Source organism: Lissotriton helveticus (assembly GCF_964261635.1).
Source record: "Lissotriton helveticus chromosome 1_1 unlocalized genomic scaffold, aLisHel1.1 SUPER_1_unloc_5, whole genome shotgun sequence".
Lineage (NCBI taxonomy): Eukaryota > Metazoa > Chordata > Amphibia > Caudata > Salamandridae > Lissotriton > Lissotriton helveticus.
In genome coordinates, this window is record NW_027611692.1 from 440752 (window position 1) to 465396 (window position 24645).

General features: G+C 45.5%; 1 protein-coding gene across 1 annotated transcript in view; it reads left to right on the plus strand.

Moving 5' to 3' along the window:
- LOC144806135 (uncharacterized) overlaps positions 1–24645 on the plus strand; it is a 236999-nt gene that overhangs the window by 53851 nt on the left and 158503 nt on the right. The window contains 3 exon segments of the mRNA XM_078672566.1: positions 9603–9674; positions 10319–10372; positions 10902–13422. Of these exon segments, the coding sequence (XP_078528692.1) occupies positions 11942–13422 (1481 nt within the window). The 5' untranslated portion in view covers positions 9603–9674; positions 10319–10372; positions 10902–11941.

Below are 24645 nucleotides of genomic sequence, written 5' to 3' on the forward strand. Positions count from 1 at the left end.
ACTTCCATTTGGAGAATGAGAAAGACAAGGAATCGCACACGCTGATCTCAGACTTTTTGGCCGCTGGTTTAGAACAGCAGGTCAGTTCAGCCACCCACCAAGCAGGGCACACTCTAGATGCCTTATTCACTAACAATACCTACATTACTGTTCCCACAGTGCTCCCTCTTACCTGGACAGATCACTTAGCTGTCAAATTCACAATCTTAGTTAAACCTCACAAAAATGTCTCCACTAGCACCTGTCCGCCGATCTCGTGTCGCGACTGGAAAAATATTGACGTTACTACTTTGCATAACATCTTGGAATCCTCGATACCCGAAGATAGGTCCGACCCCCACGAAGCCTCTCTAAACTATCAATGCTGGCTACTTAAGGCACTAGACCGCCTAGCCCCTCAAAAAGAAACAAAGCCTAACCGCATCAAACCTTCGGCGGCCTGGTTCTCGGAGTCATTACGGCTCGAGAGGCAACACTGCAGAAACTTGGAGCGGCGATGGCGTAGGAACTATGCCGACCTCGACAAAGAGACATATAAGAACGCGTTGACTAGTTATAGAAAGATGATCACTGCGGAGAAATGCGCCTTCTACAGCACACAAATAGCAAACGCTCTTAATTCAAACAAACAGCTGTATCAGGTGGTAAAAGACCTAGCCAATCCCCCTGCCCCACACTCTGTTGAACCATCTCAATCATTTTGCAACAAGGTGGCAGACTTCTTTCAGGCCAAGGTCAATGATATCTTCAATGAATTTACCACAACATCGACTACTAATATAGTCCCTCTGGAGACTCCCCGTTGCTCATCAAAACCAACCCTAGAGGCCTTTACACCACCGGCATCCATGATAGAGCTTATAAATACGGTAAAGTCAGGATCCCCTTTGGACCCCTGCCCCCCGCGTATCATTAAATCAGTCCCTGACCTAATAGCCCCAGTACTCACCAACATCTGCAGAGCCATATTTCAGACAGGTATATTTCCCGAAATTTGGAAAAAGTCAACTGTAACACCCCTCTTGAAAAAACCCGCACTAAATCCCTTAGAGCCCAAAAACTACCGTCCAATTGCCTCCCTCCCTTACCCTTCCAAAATTATCGAAAAGGCGATGAATCAACAGCTGTCGACCTTTATTGACCAGAATGACCTGCTGGATAACACGCAGTTCGGGTTCCGGAAGGGCCATGGGACGGAGACGGCCCTGATTAAAGCGGCTGAGGAGGTCAGAACTATCATGGACAGGGGTGGCACCGCTATTCTAATACTACTGGATTTATCCGCCGCCTTCGACACGGTCGATCATTCTACTCTGATCGACCGTGTCGCTGCCCTTGGCATCCAGGGCAGGGCCAGAGCAACGCTTGCTTCCTTCCTGGCCAATAGGATACAATCCGTGAAGATGGGAAACTTCAGTTCCCCCGACTTCTCTCTTCCTTGCGGTGTCCCCCAGGGCTCCTCGCTAAGTCCGACACTTTTCAACATTTATGTGTCGGACTTGGCGAGGGTAATAAAGTCATTCGGCATAGGGCTTACATCGTACGCCGATGACACACAGCTGATCCTGGAGATACATAAAAACGGAGAAGCTGTGGCAGCCAATTTTCAGGCAGGCATGAAGGCGATCAGTACATGGATGAACCGGAACTGCTTAAAGCTAAATTCCGACAAGACGAAGGTACTGGTTTTTGGCGAACTAACTCCGTCTTGGTCTCCGGTCTGGTGGCCTTCGGAACTGGGTACGCCTCCACTGCCAGTTGCCAAGGTGAAAAACTTGGGCGTGCTTTTCGACAGTAAGCTGACGTTCCTTGGCCATGCTAACGCCGTGGTCTCGGCCTCTTTTTTCACCTTGAGAATGGTGAAGAAACTGCTCCCGTTTCTTCCTCCCACTGCTGGCAAAACTCTGATGTCCTCCCTGGTATTATCCAAGGTGGACTACTGCAATGGCCTACTGCTCAACGCACAGGAACAAGTGGTGAATAAGCTACAGCTTGTTCAAAATGCTGCTGCAAGGGTCCTCTTGGGGATACCAAAATACGCCTCTATCTCTCCTATAATTAGAGAGCTTCACTGGCTACCCATAAGAAGCAGGATAAAGTTCAAGGCCATGTGTATTACCTACAAGGCCTTGAACAATAATGGTCCCGACTTCTTTAAAAGCGCCTTCAAAATTTACAAACCCAGTCGAACTCTGCGATCATCCACAGCCCAACAGCTCCAAATTCCCCCAACAAAAAAGGTAACTTGGGGAGACAGACGATTTGTAGTGGCTGCATCCAAACTGTGGAATCAGATTCCTTCTCAGATCAAGGAACATACCTCGCTGTTTTCCTTTCGAAAACATCTCAAGACATGGCTTTTTAACCAGTAACATCTTCTCACAACCTTGTAATCTGTACACACCAGCGCCGAGACACCGGAAGGTATTTGCGCGCTCTAGAAATTTTAAAAATAAATAAAATAAATAAATGAGGTGCCCAGGGGTGCAGATGAGGTGAGGCCTGTCCTGTGTTTGGGTGGTTCATAGAAGGTGGGGCCTGTCCTGGAGGGATGCAGTGAAGATGAGACCTGTTCGTCCAGGCGGGGTGGTCGAGAGCTGAGTTTAAGTTTATTAATTGTTGTCCCAAGAGATTTGTGGAATGAGTGTAAGTTGTTTGTAAACTGGCCAAATGAAGAGCCACAGAGTGAAGCGCCTCAAAATATTTTATTATATATTACAAGAGATTATTGCAGATTTACAGACAATATTGCAAAGTCGAAGACCGGGTGAAAGAGGACGCATCATTTAGCGTTGCATCCAGAGGTTAGTGCACATATCCAGCAAAATGTGAGGGGCTGCAGACCAACATTCTGGATGAGACTTTGTTGTAACCAAAGTACTCTAGTTACAATTTTATTACTAAGCAGAACAAGATCAAAATAAAAATAATGATGGCTCAGACAAAATGTTTCCAAACGGGTGACGAAAGTGGTTCTCACGGATTGTATTCTCGTTTTGATTCTGGGTTTGTTGCTGGTGTGAATTTGGATATGCACGGCTTTGGTGTGCAGAATAATGATGTTCAGTATGTGCAAGGAGGAAATGTTGTTCCTCTGGGTCAGGGCCGGACTGGGAACCCAAACCAGGCCTGACAATTTTGACGGACCAGCTCCCTGCCTCTTTTGTTGGTGGGGGATGATAAAGCAGCATCACAGCAAAACCAGCCCCCAGTGACCAGCACTGAACAATCGGTCCCCACTGTTCCAGCCTCCTGGGGAAACACCGGAAGCCCGTTACGGCCAGTGCGGCCCCGCTTAGGGTATAGGTTTTACTAACAGTGGCAATTTAAATACCTCAAACACTAATAGTGTGCAGAATAAGACACGGTCCTTACGATGTTTGCAGGAACCTGGGAAACTGGAACATGAATCAGATGGCACCGAATGGGATGTCTCAGTCAATGGTCCCAGCCCAACTGGCCTCTGTGCCGAGCATGCAGAATCAAAGGCAGATATATTGGAACATGCCTTCAGTCCTGATGGCCCCACAGCCCAGTGCAGAATAGAACGCCAAAATCTCAACAAATTCAGAATTTCAACAAATTCCATTAGTGATTAATAAGGATTTTCCACATTTTGCATCTACACTAGGAGTTTTTACTGGACTGAATCAGACACAATGACAGTGCCTGAGACGGGAGAAGGGTTTCATGCTTGGGGCAGTCCTAGCGGTCACCCTTTTGTAGAAGAAGAAAATGGGAATCCAGCATCTCTTTTAATTTTATTCAATAAATGTGCCTCCCATTCCACAGTCAGACTGACGGCAGCTCCCAACCCACCCCCCTTGGGAAAGGAGTCCAAGTTGTAGGCATTTCTACTAAACAACTAATAAGCTGTCAGCAAATGTTCCCCTACAAATTGGGTCAATGATGAATGGCCACAAACTTAAACTGTGATTAAGATCCAGTTATTATGTTAGGGAATCACCTTGTAAAATTACTCGTGGCTTTTTGGGGAAGAGTCACAATTAATTATTCATTTTGTAGGTGTGGTTTATTACATTACATTTTGTTGTGCCATGTTTTCATGACTATTCATTGATTGCTGTCAATTTTACCTCATCATGAGCCATGTCAATAATGTGTTCTCTGAGTCTAAAAACGTATAAAATGTACTTGTTTGGGATATTTGCTGGAATTGTTTTATTTTACACTTTTCCTAAAGGCAGACTACATGTCATTCCTCTTACTGATTTTGTACTTAAGAACTTTTCCTTGATTTCTAACTAAGCAGGTCCTATGTCAGTTTGCTATTTGATATTATAAAAAAAGTTTTCTTATTTCTTAGCACACATTTATTGTGGTGGTCTGTCTATTGACTTTACAGCTAGAGTTGTTTCTGATTCTGGCTTTTGATATACTTTAGAGGTTACCAATATGTGATCTTCCTGCAAATATTATGATAATTATTTCTCTGACTGAGTAACCATGTTTTTGCCTTCAGTAATTATTTGAAACCTTTAATATAGCTTTGTAGCTTGTTGTAGCTCCAAAGGCAAGGGCCTTTACCAAGGGAGCGGTCCTTTAATGGGCTGTATTGCCTGCTATGGCTGACTATAATTCCGTTACACTGTTTGCTCCATGAGGGCAGATGGTGTTAATTAATAAAAAAAGAAGGAGTCCCAAAGACCTTGGGGGTAGAAACACCTCAGGTACTCCGAAACCTTTGTTTAACAGCTGTTGCTGTGAATGTTCAAAGGTTAACAGCCGCATGCGGGACCACGGTGGTTAATTGTTGAACATTCACTGCAATAGCTGTTAAAGGAGGCGGAAGTCAGCCCCTGGTTCTCCCCGGGCTCGGCTAAACTGCTTTTCATTATTCACGTGTGCCGGGGAGATGCAGGAGATGAGCAGAACCCCCCCTCCTTCCGAGATGCCAGTGACACTGCAAGCTACGGGAGGAGGAAGGGGGGAGGCTCCTGTGTGACCTGCTGCATGCTCTATCTTCTGCCTTTTATTTATTTATTTATTTGCGTGTTTGTATAGCGCTATGAATAAACTCCCGGAGGAGTATCTCCGCGCTGGTGACACCTGGAATAAGAAGCTTAGAGAGAGCCACAGGGAATATGATTTATAACCGGAAGCCTAATATGAACCAGCGGATAGGTGTTAACATGAGCTAAACAAAAAAGTTTTCAGACATTTTCTGAATTTAAGATGGTTCCTACATTGTTTTAAAGAAAGCGGGAGGGAGTTCCAGAAGCTGGGACCTACCACAGATAGAGCCCTACCTCCTTGCCTAGATTTGGTAATTTTAGGAATGTTTAGCAGGAGCTGTTCACCAGACCTGAGGGTACGGGTAGGAGCGTATGGAACAAATTTTGTAGCCAAATACTCTGGTCCCAATTCATTAAGGCCTTTATGGATAATACAGCAGGTCTTAAACTTTACTCGTTGCCGTATTGGCAACCAGTGTAGTTTGTGCAATAAAGGTCTGGAAGGGGACCTAGGAGGCGCATTAAGCACCAACCTCGCTGCTGTATTTTGTACCACCTGTAGGCGGTTGAAGACCTCTTCATTAGCTCCTGCCAGGAGACCATTGCAGTAATCAAGACGGCTGATAATCAGAGCCTGAACCAAGGTTCTCCTATAAGAATCAGGGAGGAAAGGAAAAATCCTCCGGAGGAGACCTATTACGTGAAAACATGTTCCTACAGTAATGGTGACGTGATGTTTCATAGTCAACTCTGGTTCCAATCTGACTCCTAGATTCTTGATTACTGTTTTGGGCTCAGGAACTGGGCCCAGATCGAGAGGCCACCAGTCAGGAGACCATTGGACCTTTACATCACCGAAAAGCATCACCTCCGTTTTTCCAACATTGCATTGAAGGAAATTGGAGGACATCCACCTTGCAACTGCCTTCATCCCATCGGAGAAGGATTGTATTATCTCCGGACTTATAGCTGTGGCTAGCTGGATGCGTAACAACTGCCTACAGCTTAATGCCAAGAAGACCGAGGTCCTGATCGTAGGGAAGCAGGCGGACCTCTGGGGAGATCAGTGGTGGCCTTCCGAACTAGGGGTGACCCCCCTTCCAGCGGCCGAAGTTAAAAATCTGGGGGTCTGGCTGGATTCTAATCTATCTTTTACCAGCCACACGAAGAAGACAGCAGCCACCTGTTATGGTATTTTGCGAGGACTGAGACCAGTCCTCAAATTCTTCGACCCCCCCACTCGGCAACTGGTGGTTCAGGCCTCCATCCTTTCCCGGATTGACTACGGGAGCGCCTTGCTGCTAGGAGTCAACCAGGCGGAGGCTACTAGGCTTCAGAGGGTGCAGAACGCTGCTGCACGGGCCATTGTTGGCATCCCTAGACGTTGTTCGGTTTCGACTGTTCTGACCTCTCTTCACTGGCTTCCGGTCAGACAGAGAATCAAATTCAAGGCTCTCTGTCTGACATTTAAGATTCTGAAGCTTTCTTCTCCCCCCGCCTTGGTGGGCCTCATCTCTTTTTACGTCCCAGCGCGGTCCCTCAGATCTGAATCACTCCATTTGGTGAGTAAGCCTAGGTTCAGGCTGAGTAGGATGGGAGGACGTTCCTTCCGTGTTCTGGCGGCTGATCTGTGGAACTCTCTTCCTGTGCACATTCGTGCCCTTAATAGTCTGACTCTTTTTAGACGGGCCATTAAAACCCACCTGTTGTCTGATTTCCCCTCTTTTCAGCCCTGATCTGTTGTGTTGTGTACATGATCTGGCGCCAGGACGCCCCTTTGCTGGGGCAGCTGTTGCGCCTTATAAATGTTATTAACATAACATAACATAACATCTCCGGTGTGAGATGTTTAAAAGGGAAGAGCAGCTGCGTATCATCAGCATATGACACTGGGTGGAATCCATAAGCTCTGGTTACATCTGCCAAGGGGGCCACATAGGTGTTAAACAGGGTCGGGCTCAGACATGAGCCCTGCGGGACCCCCTTGGTGATGTTAACCTCCTCCGACCTAAAATCACCCATGGTGACAGATTGTGCGGGTGGAGAGAAAGCTTCTGATCCATTCCAGTGCAGTACCACTGACTCCACTCTCAGACAGGCGTTCGATAAGGATGTTGTGAGAAATGGTATCGAACGCTGCCGATAAATCTAGCAGTACCAGGATCACAGAGTAACCTTTGTCCTGGTACAGCCGAAGATCGTCTGTTATCGACAGCTAGGCCGTTTCAGTGCTGTATTTTGGCCTAAAGCCTGACTGAGATGGATCGAGGCTGCCAGATTGTTCCAAATAGGTGTATAGATGTTTATTGGAATGCTTTTCGGTGATTTTCCCCAAGAATGGTAAAAGGGAAATAGGTCTAAGATTAGACAAATTGGTCCAAGGAATTGATGAATTCTTCCTGATCGGTCTGACAAGAGCTTTTTTCCAACATTGTGGGACTACTCCAGATGTTAATGAGAGGTTTACTAGCCTCTGAACGTCAGGGCCCAGTGTGCTCCCTAGTGGACCCATGAGTCTGGCTGGAAGCCGGTCTGCCGGGCTTCCGCTTTTGATATCCATAAGTAGTCTTTGGACCTCACTCAGTGAGATTTCCGGAAAGTCATTAAAGGAATGAAACTTTGTAGCTTTAGTAGATGACATGTGCGCTAAAGCAGAATGATCTTGGCTACTATGATCAGTATTTGTTGTCTCTATTCTCCTGTAGATGGCATCAATTTTATCAGAGAAGAAGCTCGATATGCTGTCACAAAGATGTTGTGAGGCCATGTCTGCGCTCTCGCAAGCAACGGGCTTCAGAAATGTATTGACAATCTGGTACAAGGTCTTTGAGTCATTACCAGCTGCCTCTAACTGAGCGGTGATATAGTGCTTGCGAGCAGATCGTATGGCTTTGTGATAGGTGTTAAGGGCCATCCTATAGTTAGCTTTATCTCCTTCCAAGTGAGAAGTTCTCCATGTCTTTTCAAATTTCCTAGCTGTACGTTTAAGACTACGCAAATCCTCCGAATACCAGACTTCATGCTTCTTAGTAGGGCTTGTTTTAAAGGTCTTTATCGGGGCAAGTTGTTCTACTACATCACCGATTGCTGAATCCCACTTCGAAAGAGCGCTATTAATGTCGTCTGTACAGACAACAGGGGGGGAAAGATATTTTTGTTCAAAGGTGATGTTAGTGATTTTATGCCACTGCCTTCGTTTGGATGGAATATGGACATGTGCGGTGGATCGAGGAACATTTATTGGCATGAAAAACTCAAGCATAAAATGATCTGTCCAGGGATATTGTTTGGGTACATTACATTCAATACCAGGAAAGTTGGTTATAATCATGTCCAAAGTATGTCCTGCTTGATGTGTGGGTCCACTATTATGTTGTTTTAGTCCCAGAAGAGAGATATCAGTCATGAAGGATTGTACCTCATTGTTATTTTCTTCCTCACTATGAATATTAAAATCCCCAAGTAATAAAAAGTCTTTATCTGGGCTTATATGTGGTGCTAATGCTTCCACTAACAGTTTGGGCATATTTTTCAAAGGGCCAGGCGGGCGGTAAACCAGGGCTCCTTTCCTACTACATTTAGTGGATGAATCAATCCTAAATGTCATCATCTCAAAGTCAGGGGTGCAACATTGGTCTAAAACTGCGACAGAAATGTCGTCTTTAAATACGATTGCTATCCCTCCACCAATTTTTTTAGGTCTGTCCTGTCTAACAATCTTATAACCCACCGGTATGCCAAGGGTAATAGCGAGGGTGGTGTGAGGTTTAAGCCAAGTTTCAGTTAAGAAACACATATCTGGCTTGTAGGTAGAGATAAGATCCCAGACCTCAGTTGAATGCTTAACTAAAGATCTAACATTACACAGTAGGTTGCTACCTCCAAGAGTCTGAGTAGCCTTCTCCTGCCCAATCCAAATATTTTGGAGAGGCAGAGGCTGTGTATTAGGACATTGTAATGTTGAGAGCAGTGGGCCTATATCAGGTTGTATAGGCTGCTGCTGCTCCGTTGTCTTCAATGGATCTTAACATTTCAATGTTCTAAGCTTTGTCTTCTGAAAGTTCAATTCCGAATTCCGTCTTATCGGGCTCACTAGACACTGACCCTCCACATCATCCCTTCAGATAATTTATAAATACAAAGCGCCAACACATTGATGCTTTGTTGCTTCCATTGCTCAGCATTCGAACTCTGCATCAGCTTGAGCATGAATTGCAGTTCCTCCGAGAGCATGGTTTGTATAAATCTAAGAGTCTGGTTGACTGATTTATGAACGGGGCAGAATTATGTACAAGGACATTAACATACCTTTGCAAAGCAGATTGTTTTGATTTGCAAGTTTCACTGGCTGTAAATGGAAAGATGGGGGTTATGAAGACATGGACCGGGTTGTTAGGGTTTGTTCTCTGAGACTGTGGGTGCACTCTATATTCACAGAGACCTTTTCCAGCAAAGGATCATGGCTCTTGAACCCAAAAAGTATTTATTCATTAACCATAGTTGCTTCACAATGGCCTCCAGAGAACAAGAGATTCTTTGTTTTGTAAGTTCAGGACGGTTATTTGTAAAATGTGATGAAGTGTGATTGTCGTCTGACGCAAAACCATTTCTTTACTTCCTTTCAAGGTATTCTGGGATGACCAGGCAGTGCAGCGTGGCTGCCACCCTCGGAAGAACAAAATAAAGTATAACTGTCAGGTAAGGATTCCTATTACTCTTAAGTTTCCTTTTCCCCTGTTTCTTCTTTCTCTATTCCCTTTCTTGATCTGTTTTTTTGTCTCTTCAACTTCAACATTTGACTCCCTCTGTGCACTATTCTTGTTGTTATCAAACTTCTGATAATCACCTGATGGAGCCACATTCCTCCTGGAACATACTTGGGTGTAGTGCAGGTCCAATTCCTTTTTAGGTCAGTTTTGCCCACCAGTTCCTTAACAATTGGCACATCTGTCTCCTCCTCTACACCACGTTATACTATCATCCCTCTGTCCGGCATCTTTTCTCTCTGGATCTGACTTCCATCTCTTTACGTCCTCCCATCCTGCCCTTTTCTGTCTTGTCTACTATAAGCAAAAGACACAGTACATATGTGTGGATACACATGCACACAAGGCTTGCTTTAGGGTGGTCAGCCGGTGGAGCCGCACCTGTTGCTGACCTTGGGGGCACTTTGTTTAGAAGTAACTTATGGGTTCACAAGCATCTGCTGCAGAGTTTCCTGTGATGGACTCCTGTAGTGGAAGTGGAAGATAGCCTTTTTTCTCTTTCCTCTGTTTTGTGTTTTTCTTTTCTTGACCCTTTTTGGTTTCCTTTACTGTTGTGCTGTTTTTTGTCTTTTTCAGGTGTTGCTGTGCCCGGGTTCTGTCAAAGGAGCGTAATGAGTTCTGGGCCACAAAGTAAGTCCTTATCATCCGCACAATTTGAAATAGAGAATTCCACTGAGCTAACTGGACACAGTCTCAGTCTACAGTAGCATTTAAAGCACTGAGTGCAACAAGGCCAATTCCTTCCTTCAATAAAATGTCCCTTCCTAGATCACTGGAAAAAGGAATAGATGAACAGTCTAGGTGGGCAGGGGAGTAAATAACAGCTGAGTATTCATTAAAAGTATTACAAATATCACATTATGATGCCAGCCTTTGACACAGAAATTGTAAATTGATAGTGTTGGCTGCTTCTGAGAATTTGTGTCACAATATATGTGTTTCTTTCTTAAATATTATTTATGTTTGCTCTCACATCCATGAGTTCCAGTGATCTGAAGCTCCCGATCTACACAGTGTCCCAGAGCTGTTTAACCACTATCAGAAATGCTACTCAACTGATTTCCTAGCTTGTTTTGTCAATACTTTATTTGTGCAAAGTATAAGGTCATAAATATTTTTTCTTTTTGTTCATTTACAATATATGACTCCATTTCTACAGGTGACTGAAGCAAGAACAGAAAAAAGAAGGTTTACATTTTGTGAAACACAACTAAAAGGATTATTTCAAGGAATGTTAAAACATTCTCGAGCTCTTGAGAAGAAACACATTCTATGTACCAGGAATGGTGAGGATGTTGGAGTGGAAGAACCTGGTGAATGTGAAAGTTGTCAAATCCCTAAAGTAAAAGGACCATAAATGTTTACCAGGTCCCAGTAACTGAGATTGAGGAGAACATTGGCCACAATTGATCCCCACACAGTGCACTTGAGAAAACTCAGTGTTGCAAATTCTGTTTGATGGTTTATGAGAAATACTTTGGAGACCCAAACCCTCCCCAACAGATCAGCATCCGTAGACGTGTTGTGATGTGATGAACTGTCAAAAATACTAATATCCTTAGTTTACAAGTGCAAGCATTTGTCTCTGTCTCCTGGAGATGAGAGGAGAGAAAAGATTATTTAAAAAAAAGTCATTGTAAATACTCTTTCTCAGATGTCGTTACAGCAAAGAGGCTGGATTACCATTTCCAATATAGGAAGATTTTCCCCCACCAACTCTGTCTCTTGGGTTGATCCGAGTGGTTTCAAAGTGTCTTGTACCTTCAAAGTGGATCATGTACCTGTCTTAGCCACTGAGCAAAAAAGCATATACTGGCACAGAGAGTATAAAAGGGGCCAGTGTTACACTATTGATAATTCATAAACCACCCTGGCATGCCCTAATCATCTGTCATTACTTGTATGAACAAACATACATACCAGGCAAACACTAAAGCCCAAAGAACTTATAAGTGCTTTTAAAACTCCTAAATCAAATGTGATAAACTAGAATCACTAAATGAGACTAATTAAACAAGAGAAAATTTACCCGGGCATAACTTGGAGAAAATGAATCCATGTGAGGCCTCTTAATCAATACAAGGGGCTCCTCAGTGAAAGTTAATAAAACCAGTTAGATCGGTGCCTTTAAAGGGAGGAAGTTAATGCTGAGTTGTAACATAAACAAGTACACAATCCAAAATCATATTCAGTCTTAAGATGGCATGTATCCAGGAACAAACCCAACTTGGAGAAACAAACAACTCGAATAAGAGCAATGACTGTGAGAACAGCTTTAGTCATCAATCCCACCTCACTAAACAGGAGAAAACTAGCTCTGGACGAAAATCCTATCAGTGTCCAGAATGCCAGAAAAGCTTCAGCCACAAATCTAGTGTCGCTATACACGCAAGAACCCACACTGGACAAAAACCATATCAGTGCTCCACGTGCCAAAAAAGCTTCAGTTTTAGTGGTAGTCTGATTAAACATCAGAGAACTCACACCGGACAAAAACCTTATCAGTGCTCTGAATGCTGTAAAAGATTCAGTAGCAAACACAATCTCACTTTACATGAAAGAACCCACACTGGACAAAAACCTTATCAGTGCTCTGAATGCTGTAAAAGCTTCAGTAGCAAATCCATTCTAACTGTACATGAAAGAACCCACACTGGGCATAAACCGTATCAGTGCTCTGAATGCTGTAAAAGCTTCAGTCAGAAAAGCAGCCTTACTGTACATGAAAGAACCCACACTGGGCATAAACCGTATCAGTGCTCTGAATGCTGTAAAAGCTTCAATCAGAAAGGTCACCTTACTAAACATGAAAGGACCCACACTGGGCATAAACCGTATCAGTGTTCTGAATGCCAAAAAGGTTTCTATTCCAAATTCGGTTTAACTCAACATCAGAGAATCCATACTGGGCTCAAACCGTATCAGTGCTCTGAATGCCAAAAACGTTTCTATCAGAAATCGGGTTTAACTGTACATCAGAGAATCCATACTGGGCTCAAACCGTATCAGGGTTCTGAATGTCAGAAAAGCTTCAGTCATAAAATAATTCTCACTCACCATGAGAGAACTCATACTTGGCAAAAACCTTATCAGTGCTCTCAATGCCGGAAAGGATTCAGTCAGAAATCCAACCTTACTAAGCATGAAAGAACCCACACTGGGCTCAAACTGTATCAGTGCTCCGAATGCCAAAAAAGCTTCAGATTGAAAGAATGTCTCACTAGACATGAGAAAACCCACACTGGACAAAAACTATATCGGTGCTCTGAATGCCGGAAAGGATTCAGTTGGAAATCCAACCTTACTGTGCATGAAGGAACCCACACGGGGCTCAAACCGTATCAGTGCTCTGAATGCCAAAAAAGCTTCAGATTGAAAGAAAGTCTCACTAGACATGAGAGAACCCACACTGGACAAAAACCGTATCGGTGCTCTGAATGCTGGAAAGGATTCAGTTGCAAATCCAACCTTACTGTGCATGAAAGAACTCACACTGGACAAAAACCTTATCAGTGCTCTGAATGCTCGAAAAGCTTCAGTCGGAAATCCAGCCTTACTGTACATGAAATAACCCACACTGGGCATAAACCGTATCAGTGCTCTGAATGCCAGAAAAGCTTCAGTCATAAAGCAACTCTCACTACACATGAGAGAACTCACACTGGGGAAAACCCATCTTAGTTCTCTGAATGCTGGAAACGTTTCAGCCGGAAATCTGGTCTCACTCAACCTGCGAGAACTTACCTGGAAAAAACCTCGTCATTGTTCTAAATTCCTGGGAAGCGTCTGCTGGACATTCAGGTTGATTCAACAATAGAGAACCCACAACGTGAAAGAAAATGACCCGTGCTCTCAATGTGACAAAAACTTCAGTTGTAAATGTAACCTTTCCACATAGGAGAGACAATGTGGGAGAATAAAAGGTGCTCACTGTCAACCCTGAGGAGGAGCTTTCAGCATCGCAAAACATTTACATGAAGCAGCCACAAAGACATCAATCCATTGATTGTCCAACAAACCGTCTACTGAGAAAAGTACACAGCGTGGGATGGAAATGCTTGAATTAACCTCATTCTATTGTAACTATTTGTGGCCTCATTCCATTCAGAGTGTGTTGTTCACTGCGTGTTTATAAGCAATGACTGACCCACAAAGTCCATTGGATCCTCAACTTTGAGGCCACGCCCCCAAGGGTCTGGAATGCATGTAACCTCAAACTGTTTCCAGCCTTAATGAGCCTCACCAGGGGGCTGCAGCAGGAGTCCCTTTGTCGTAGGTCTCTATGGGACCAACATCTGTTCATGTCTGTACCATATAGGGATTATTATTGAGAAAAACTAAAGGTGATGGATGGACTGGTAGTTAATCTCTGCAACATCCCGCCACATCATTCTCTAGTCTTTGTGTAACTACAAACAAGGTCAGCCATATGCAAACCCTTCTTGGCTCCACCCTAAATACTCCTAATGACTTCTGTTCCAATGGGACATGGCCTCGTATTACAAAGATCCACACAAATGGCCTCTTTCCATCTTCTTTTTGTTTCAAATGGATCCTGCTATCCCCTTAACCATGCCTCAGGCCTGCCACGTTCCATGCTTTGGCTCTTATCATCAACCTTGAACCATCTCCATAACTTGGAAGCTCCGAAGACTTTGCAGCTGTTGTAACTGCTTGAAGTTTCCCACATTTTGATGGCCGTGGATTCAGGTTCAACTTGATGACCCAACTCTACTCTGTGGGAATTTTGCACTTCAAGCCACTTTTGTGCAGCTCATCACCTTCTGAGACTGATTCAGCAAAAACCTCGCATCAAATTCCAGTGTTAATCATCACCAGAGACTTAACTTATCTTTGTCCTCTCGAGCATAGCTACCAAAGTCAGCTACAATTTTGTAGGTGACTTCCTGATTGATTCAGTGGAACTGCTTTTTTTTATTCATTTACCTTTTTGTTTGGTTTTGACAGTTGTTTTTGCTAATTAATAATCCTTAAATCACAGACCACCTTTAGATTTTGCTTCTGAATAATTATTCAATATTCTTTTGATCTAAACTTGGTTTGAATCTTAAAGTTGTCTATTTTTAATAAACTGTATTGAAATGTGTGACTTCCACTGTTTTGCTTTACCTTCGAGCGTGCCTTAGGCCATACTGCTGAAGCCATGTTACCAAAAGCGAGCTAAGAACACTTTAGTAGAAGATACATTTAGCTTTGCGGACCAAAGTTTGGGAAAAGCAAAGCAGGCTGACTCCAGGAAGCATACTACTTAGCTGGAAAGGTTACTCTCTTAGGTGGCATCTGTACCAACTGTAGATGCAAAAAGCCAAGTTTATGAGGGAAGCTGTTGGTATCTGTGCGAGACTCCTGTCCCAGCAACTAAGACTGCTCGCTCCTGTCATACAACACCCACACTGTTACCTGAGTCCCACTCCCTGTGCAATGTACAAACTGTTACATAAACAAGTTTTGTTGTGCTTTGTGAACAGGATTTTCTGTGATCCGACACCCCAGGCTTCCATCTCTTCTAGTGCGGATAATAATGTGAGAACTGTAACGAGATCACAAAAAAGGGCTGTATTGAGAAATAATCGTCCTCCAAGTCACACAGTAGTTTGTAGTTCTTTATTAGTCTTTTAAATGTACATCCCCCCATCCCTTTCCAAGTTAGAGTATAGTTTGCGAAGCGCGACTCTCTTGTGGCCCACTCCCCAGATTAGGTCCATAAGAACAGAAACAGAGTCCAATTTCCTGAAGAAGCGCCGGGGCGGGTAAACTATAGGGGTCGAGAAGCAGTATAAATGTATTAACAGCATTTTTGTAACTTCCGCTCTACCCATGGGTTGATAGTTGCAGGGAGCCCCAAAACGACAGGGAGCTGCAAACCTTAGACATCACCTAAGTTGCTCTGTATACTTTCTTTGTCGGTGTGGTAAGTTCATCGCTTAATACCTGAAGATGTCAGGGTGCCACCCCAGTGCTAATTGGGGCAGCACTTCCTGTTCTAAGTTGTGAGTTTGCGCTTGGGATATAAGCTGGATTTGGTCCAATTTAGCCTTACATCCATCACCTGTGGTAGACACAAATGCACGATCCTGAGGTACACAAATGCATCATCACCATACAGTGATATGTCCTCTCAATTTGACTCACTCTGTATACTGATTACTGGGTCCTGTGACCGAAACAGGGCAGCGAACAGATCCATGGCTAGGGCAAAAGTAATCAACAGCGGGCATCTTTGCCGCATGCTTCAAAATAAACTGAGATCTCTGCCTGTCCGGATGCGGGCCAGCGGGTTGGTGTAGAGGAGTTTTATCCAGTGTAATATTTTTGGGCCTAGTGTCATGCCCATCGGCACTTTTATTAAGTAAAACTATTCAAGGTTGTTGAAGGCCTTCTCTATATCTAGTGAGAGTGCTGTGTATGGAGGCAATTTATAAGGATTTTTTTCCATCAGCCGTAGAGGCGCCATAGGTTAAGACATATTTTTCTCCCAGGTACGAAATCATTCTTGTCTTGGTGCCAATGTAGTGAGGCAGGGGAGCAACCTGCTTGCAAGGACCTTCCTGTGAATCTTGTGGTCGGTGTACAGTGGCCAGTAGGAGCGTAGCTCCAGGGGGTTCCTCTTGGGCTTCGGCCCTATGAATATCACAGCCTCTCATAGGGATCCCGGCAATGTGCCCTCCTGCCGGGCCTGTTGGTACATTTGGAGAAGCTTTGGAGAGAGGGTTGCTCTGTAGGTGAAGTAAAAGTCCACCGGGAACCCGTCCATCCCAGGAGTTTTGTTGCACGTGATCTAGTCAATCATGAAGCCAATTTCCTCAGTGGTAAGGGTTTCATCTGGTCTATGTCCCTGAAGGGGGTAAAGTCTCTGGATTGTCAGTCTATTCAAATAATCATCTAATTGGGGCGCTTGCACTCCCAACACAGCCTGGTATACAGACGTCTGGTACTACAGGAAGGCCTGGTTTATATCTGCTTGCACAATCAATATCTCTCCCACCGGGGATCTGCTGGCCTTTCTGGGGTCTTTGAGGTCAATTACCTTGTAGCCATGCTAGTATCTGATAATGTAGTGTTCCTAGTCTGACCACCGCATCTCTTTACTCCTTTCGTAGAGGGGTGATTGTGTTCTAGTTTCATGCAGCTACCCCACATTTATTTCCGTTGTTTGTATTGTTTGTACAAGAAAGAGGTTCTGGGCTCACAAGGCATGCTTTACACCATGCTACATCTTGATGCACAGGCCTTATATGAGACCCTTAAAGGTATCCCACTCTATCACTGTCGTAGAGGCAGTCCCTTCCTTTGTCTCAAAGATGGCGACATGTGTACCTTCAGTATCACAGAAGACTCTGTCCTGTAGGGCCGGGGCATACAACCTCCTAGTAGGTACTGGTCATGTCGTCTGCCCCACTGAATCATCATTTTGAGGTGGTTGTGGAACTAAAGTGTGTGGCCTAGACATTCAGATCACAAGGCCAAGGAAGCCACAGAGGGATTGTATAGGAGCAAGATGATTCTGGTGTGCAGTTAGTGTACTGGTGAGAACAACGAGTATTCTCGTGTACGAGGATTCATCTGTCACCAGATGTTTCACATCTGGGTCAGCATAAGCCAGTCCACAATGCATGGGTCATTCTTATTGCATTCTTGTGTTGTGGATGTCGGAAGGATCTATCTAGGGAGGTATCATGGGCAGAATTAAAGTCCCCACCCCATATACTCGGTGTTGCCAGGGCTTGTATCAAGGGCTTGGATGAAGCACACCTGTCTCAAACTCAACACAGACAAGATGGAAGTCCTCATTTTTGGGACCATCACCTCACCATGGAATGACTCATGGTGTCCAAATGGAGCACGGCATACCCCCCGCATCAACATACCATGCCCATAACCTCTGCATCATTCTGGATAGCAAGCTATCCATGAAGAAACAAGTCAATGCAGTCTCATCCACCTGCTGGCACACCCTTTGGAGGCTCCGCAAGATCTTCAGATGGCTCCCGGCAAACACCAGAAGGACCATCATGCAAGCCCTCATCACTAGCAGACTGGACACTGGAAACACAATCTGCGTAAGAATCACTGCACGCCTCTAGACGAGACTCCAGACGATACAGAACTCAGCGGTAAGACTCATACTCACCCTCCCAGAAGGATCCAAGTCACACCCCATCTCAAGAAACTAAACTGGCTCCTGATTCAGAAGAGATGCCAGATCAAGATGATGAGTCATGCTTACATGGCCTTGCATTATGTAGGACCAGCATACATCAACAAATGCCTGACCTTCCACTAACCGACCAGACAGCTTCACTCAGCTTCCCTCTCCCTCGTAGAAACCCCACAGATCTGCTGAGCCAACAGCAGAGGACGCCATTGGAACTGATGCAGCACAGCGCTTACCCAGCACAAGATCCTCGCATCTACCATGGATGGCAACCTTGATGACAACACCGACACTAGCTTTGTAGGGCGTTAGTTCTATCAAAGTTCAAGCCATCATGTAACCCCATTTCTCACCCTCCCTTCTGCACATCCAGAGCACCTTTGCTTTCCTTCATTATGTTCAGTCTAAGGGTGTCAACGCAGGGTCCTAGTGGTGTTTCTGGGGTCATATCACCTTGTCCTCTGTCATCAGGGCAAGAGCAGTGCCCGTTCACAGCTCTGCTGGAATGTTCTCCAAGGCGAGGGCCAACTCTCTGTGCAGCAAGGCTCCCCCCTGAAGTGTGGTGATGGGGTGGGGCTGCTGCAAGATTCCAGTTTCACCATGACCCTGGCTTGTTTGCGTGCAGCTTGCCCATTTGTAGGCTTGCTATAGGAAGACCTACGCAGCCCTCTCTTCTAACAGGGGTTATGCCAGTCTTGTTGTGGGAGGGTACAGCTTGGGACCTGGGGCACCCCTTTTGTCTTCATCCATTCCCAGGCATCCACGGTGTTTCGAAGATTAGTGCGGCATCTGCATCCACTACTTGGAGTTTGGCTGGAAAAATTAGCGAGTATTTTAGCCCCAGTTGAATCAGCTTCTGCTTGCGTGACGTGACGGAACACCAGAAGCATTCCACTTCAGCCGTATAGTCTGGATATATATTCCCAGTGCTATTATCAATTTTTCAGGGGCAATTGGTACTCGCCACTTGTAGGGTGTGGTTGCGATCCCGGTAGTTGAAGAGTCGTGCCACTACTGGCCGCGGCAGGGAGTCCGGGGACTAGGCTCTACCTTGGACCCTAGGCACCCTTTCTTTGGAGTCAAAGGTCGATCTCTTACTGCCAAGTACTGTGTCAAGGAGCCATTGTTCTAAGAAGAGCTCCATGTTAGGCGGCTCTGCCTACTCTGGGAGTCCCACCAATCTTATGTTGTTTCTGTGTGACTCTCTGCATCTTCCACCTTGTCTCACAGCTTTGCAACTTTCACCTGTAGGGCCTTGAAGTGTGACTGCATCTCGGTCAGTGTAGGGCACATTCCTACCAAGGCACACTCATACGTCTCCAGCCTGACTGTAAGGTTGACCTGTACAGCCCCACCTCTAATCCCAGAGTGTCCAGGTTATGTCTGAGTGTAGCCTTCACATCTTTGATTGCTCGCAAATGTTTGTCAAAGTGCTCTCCCTGGGCTTGTGAACTCTGTGGGCAGTGGTCTGTAGTGCGTCTTGATCAATGAGAAGATGGAAAGGTTCCCCCCCCCCTGTCCATGTCCCCCTTGTGCTGTCATTTTTTTACCATCTTTGTGCAGGAGCGAGTTAAGAGTGGTCCGCGTCTGAAGTGCTGTGAGGGCCCAGTGCGCCACCCTCTATTCAATAGGACGCATCTGCCAAAGCAGCCACTCCTGCAGGGTAGGCATAAGGAATCTCCCGTCGGGTGCCCCGCTCTTCAACCCTCTAATCAGTAGGACATGTCCGCCCCACCAATCACGGCTGCCAGATAGGTGTAAGGAAACTCCCCTTTGTCGTCTCGCTCTTCCCCCTCTGTTGATCACCAATGCGATGAAGGAGTCCAATGTTCCTTACTGGTGTGGTGATTGGATTACTCCTGGCTTCTAGTACGGGGGAAGTTCATCACAAGTGGGACCCTTCACGTCGTTCTGAATGCTCCATATCCTCTTTGGTCCCGCCGGCTCAGGGCATCAGGTGTTCTCAGCGCATCCCAAGGTGTTAGTCTGCACTGAAAAAGACAGCAACAATTTGTGTTCACCAGCTATGCTATGGGAAAGCATCATGCCCAGCCTTCCGTGCCCGTTCCAATGATCAGGGTCCTCTGTTTCGCATAGTAGCCCCCGAGGGCGATGGGAGGATGGTGCACCCTGTTGTGGTGGCTGGGGAGGTGCTGCACGGCATGTAACCCAGGCCCGCAGCCTGCAGATCGACCAGAGGGCTTGAGCCTCTTGCCCATGCCCGTCTCTTAGTTGGCATCTCCTTCTGGTGGTGACTGACCAGTGTTATCTAGACCAGCAGCCCTCCAGGCTCGTCTCTGCGATATTTCCCCCTCTACCACTGCCGACCGGCCCCGGCCTCAGGTGGCCAGAGCAATCCATGGGAGACCACGGCTCCAGATGCATGCAGGCTGCGGCTCTCTGATGGCGAGAGCAATCCATGGGAGACCACGGCTCCAGATGCACACAGACTGCGGCTCTCTGGGTGGGTCATGCCACACTGGAGAGTCTTTCAATAGTGGGGACACTCATTCTACACCTCCAATAAATCAGTGTGGTCCCTGATGTTTGTCGGTGCCTTTTATGTGTGTAGGGAGCTGTCAGGATGATGTCAGATGGGCCAGTCGGCATCTAGGCCAAATCAGAGCTGACTTGAAATATCGTTTTAATGCACAGCAGAGGGTATTTTCTAACTTATGCCTCATTGACTGGACAGATCAATGTACCCTTTAGTGTGTGTGGGAAAGCGTAGTCGAGTGATGCTTTGAAAGTTCAAACTTCCAAGAATGAAAGTGTCACAGTCTTGCCCCCACCCTCCCATGACCCGTAAGGGTTGAATTTAAAACTCCCTGGGCATGGACTCAATTCAGGGCACCAATAAAATTGGAAACCCCATTGAACTGTGTTCATACACTGCCCACTGGGCAGTGCTGTGCAGGAAGTGTTTTCCGATCGTTATCATTCCCACTAAGTGATTCAGGGACAAAGTGAAACTCCAAACCCTCTTTCATAAGTGAATCACACTCAAAATTGCATTAGGAAGCATGGGATATGCTTTAAAATATGTAGTAATAAAACCTAAGTGTAGTGCATAAATTATGAACGGTAACAGGATGATGCTGAGGTTTCATGCGTGGTCTGTGGGTGCGGGGGGAGTCCGAGAGCTTCGGGCCACCAAGATCTATCCAAGGTGGAGGGAGAGGAGCCCAGGATGAGGACTTCCATCTTGTCTGAGTTAAGCTTGAGGCAGCTGTCCTTCATCCATGTGGCGACTGCCTTCAACCCGTTGTGGAAGTTGTTCTTCGCGGCTGTGGGTTCATCTGTGAGGGAGAGAATCGGCTGGGTGTCTTAGGCGTTGGAGACGATGGTGAGTCTGTGGCTTCTGACGATGGCTGCAAGCCGAGCCATGTAGATATTGAAGAGAGTTGGGCTCAGGAAGGATACCCGAGGCACTCCGTAGCTGATCTCTGTTCATTCTGAGTTGAACGGCGGAAGTCTGACTCTCTGCGTTCAGCCGCAAGGAAGGAGCGGATTCATTCTAGGGCTTTGTTGCGGATGCTGGCATCATGGAGTCTTGCTCAGAGGTTGTGGTGGGAGACGGTGTCAAAGGCGGCCAAGAGGTTTAGGAGGATGAGGGCAGCAGTCTCGTCTCAGTCGAATAGGGTGTGGATGTCGTCTGTAGTAGTGAGGAGAGTGGTCTTGGTGCTGTGGTTGCTTCTGAAGCCCGATTGGGTGAGTTCCAGGATGTTGTTCATTTTGATAAACTCTGAGAGTTGAATGTTGCTGGCTTTCTCGATGACTTTGGTTGGGAAGGGGAGTAGAGAGTTGGGTATGTAGTTCTAGAAGTCCGTCTGGTCGGCAGAGGGTTTCTTCAGCAGGGGGGTTGATCTTTGCATGTTTCCAGTCTTCAGGGAAGGTGGCAGACTCAATGGAGCAGTTGATGGTGTAGCAGAGCTCGTGTGCAATGGAGGTGCAGGCACTGTTGAAGATGTGGTGAGGGCAGGGATCCGAGAGGGCTCTGGAGAGGATGCTCTTCCTGATCCTGAGAGTGTCTTTATAGGTGATGGTACTCCAGGTGGTCAAACTCTACTGGGGGCTGGAGCCATTGGGTGCGGTGGTAGCGTGTGAGTCTTGGACCTGGTAGGGTTTTGCATACAAGGATTGCGCCTGATTGCTGCCTTTTTTATAGGCCTGCATATATACACTGTTTTAGCACCATGGTAGAGTTGTACCTACTATTTACTATTTTGATGCGTGTAACCACCTTCGCTCTGTGTTTGGCTATTCTCTATCACAGCTTTGCCTGGGTATGATAATCAGGGAAAGGCTGAAGGCCACTTCTCGACACTACTTCCGGAGCCTGTCTCCGACTGTTTGTCACTGCAAACTGGGGTGACTTCCGGTGTGAGAGCTCCATTGTGAAGCTTGTCCTGTATTGGGGGCATGGCGTGTCTAGTCTGAGCCTCAACCCGTATAGGAGTAAGTAGCACAACAAAAGTATTGCCACCTTAAGCGGTAAACAAGTTGTGTCTAGTCTGACTCTAACCTCATTGTAGTGTAAATGACACAACAGGGTATTGCCACCTTATGAGGGAGTGCAAGTTGTATCTAGTCTGATCCTCCCCTGATACAGGAGGAAAGGGAGCAATAAATAGCATAACACCTTATGTTACATTCCTGGGTTAGGCCCATGTAGCAAAGCTGCTCATTTCTTACATTGTCCACTTTTTCACAATAACATTTCTATCCTGAACTTTTGCAAATATTTGCAAAGACAACAATGTTGGATTAGTTTCTCTGAAACAATTTTTTTTACACATCTAGCTTTGCACAACATTATCATGATGCCTCGAACAGCATGTACAAGGCCTCTTTATGCACTATGTACATATCCATAAAATCGCTAATCTACAATGTACATAGCAAGGCTGATTTCTATAAATAATGAGCATCCCTACAGACTAGCAGGGGAAGCATTTCATCTGACATTGAAGGTCCCTGCATGCTGAGACTTCACCACGCAGCAGCCTGACATCTCGTAAGGGGTGTCCAGTTCGTGACCAAGATGGGGTCCTTCATTCTCTCCCGCTAGGTAATGGGGTTGGATCGTTCCTTGGGAAGATTCTTGGCTCTACACCTACATGCACTCTAGGTATGCTTAGAATAGGGTTTTGCATATGAGGATTGCGCCTGATTGCTGCCTTGTTGATATGCCTACTTATATACACTGTTTTAGCACCATGGTAGAGCTGTACCTACTATTTACTATTTTGGTGCGTGTGATCACTTTGATCCTCTGTCTACTGATTATCGCAGCACATGTATTCTATACAAGAATATTGTTGGTTCACTAAATATATTGATAGTGTCCCACTGTGTGTTCTGTATATTTCTCTGCGCACTAGTAAGGACGAGTGACTGAGCGAAATATTCTGATCTGTTTCCACAATCCCGAGGGGTCAGGGTTGTCATGTTCAGTGGTTGCCAGAAACCATTCACTCCCTGGTAAGGTTTGGGGGGCTTATGGTGGCACTGTGAGCTAGCTGGTCTCTAGGCCAACACATCCTGCGGGGATGCCCAGAATCAGTCTAGGCACCTCGCCCAAAATTCATGTTGTTCAAACACGCAGGTACTACGGATTAGTGGGAACTGCACGACATGGCACCACCAATGTTGGTTGGGCTCTTATTTAGCAGTCTCTCTGAGTAGTTCAGTTGTGCTTTACTCAGTGAATACTACTCACCTCCAAACCAAAGACGTACGTGGTGATAAGAAAATCTGCTTCAGCTGAGTAGGTATACCCTATTTATCAGCTGTAGGTTGTTCAAGCTTGTAGGATAACATTTTCCCATATTGTGCAAACACTATCTCCATGAATTTGTCTCCATGAAATTCTACTCTCTTCACACAATGTCCATAAATGGAGGAGCCAGTGGAAAGGATGTAGTTATTTTCAATATTAGAGACAATTGCAGACATTCAATTAATCTGAAATTCTTAAATTAAGGCTCCCCAGCAACGGGTGGTGATGTTACCTTTGTGGTCGAAGCATTCAGAACAGAGGTATTCTAGTCTTGGGTTAAATTCCCTTCTGCGGATGTTCAAGCAAAATTGTTTCACACTTACATTGAAAAAGAGATACCAAGGGAACATTTTCCATATGTGGACATAGAAATTCTGTTAACTTACCAAAAACATATAAATTGGTTTAAAAACTTTAAAGGCGCCCTCCCCCATGCCATAGAAGATGTGAGACTGGGTCCGCTCAGTAAAGAAGGAGTGACTTGGCCGGACCTAGCTGCTCATACACCACATCCTAATCTTGTCAATTTAGATGCAGCAGAAATAACAACACTATATGAAGATTTTGTAAAGATTTACAGAAATTTCACACAGTACAGCATGAGAACACTGTCGGTTAACTCTGCGCAGATGGATAAAGCTGCACAACCTCAATTGGTTGCTACGGGTATCAGCCCTCAATCATGGGAAAAGTTCTCACTAGTCAGGAGCAAATTATATTCTGCATTGCACAGAAAACAAGCCAGCTTGAAGTATTTTGTCCCCCTATAGAACCAAAAAATAAACACAGAATATTAGCAATTTGCTTGTCAATGAGATTGGCCCCCTCTGGTGAATCTTCGCTGCAGTCTACACCGGAACTCATAGTACCCCTTCAATAGCAGTTCTACCTGATGTACCAAAACAGTTACAGAATGAGTACGGGACACGTTCGAATCACTGCTGG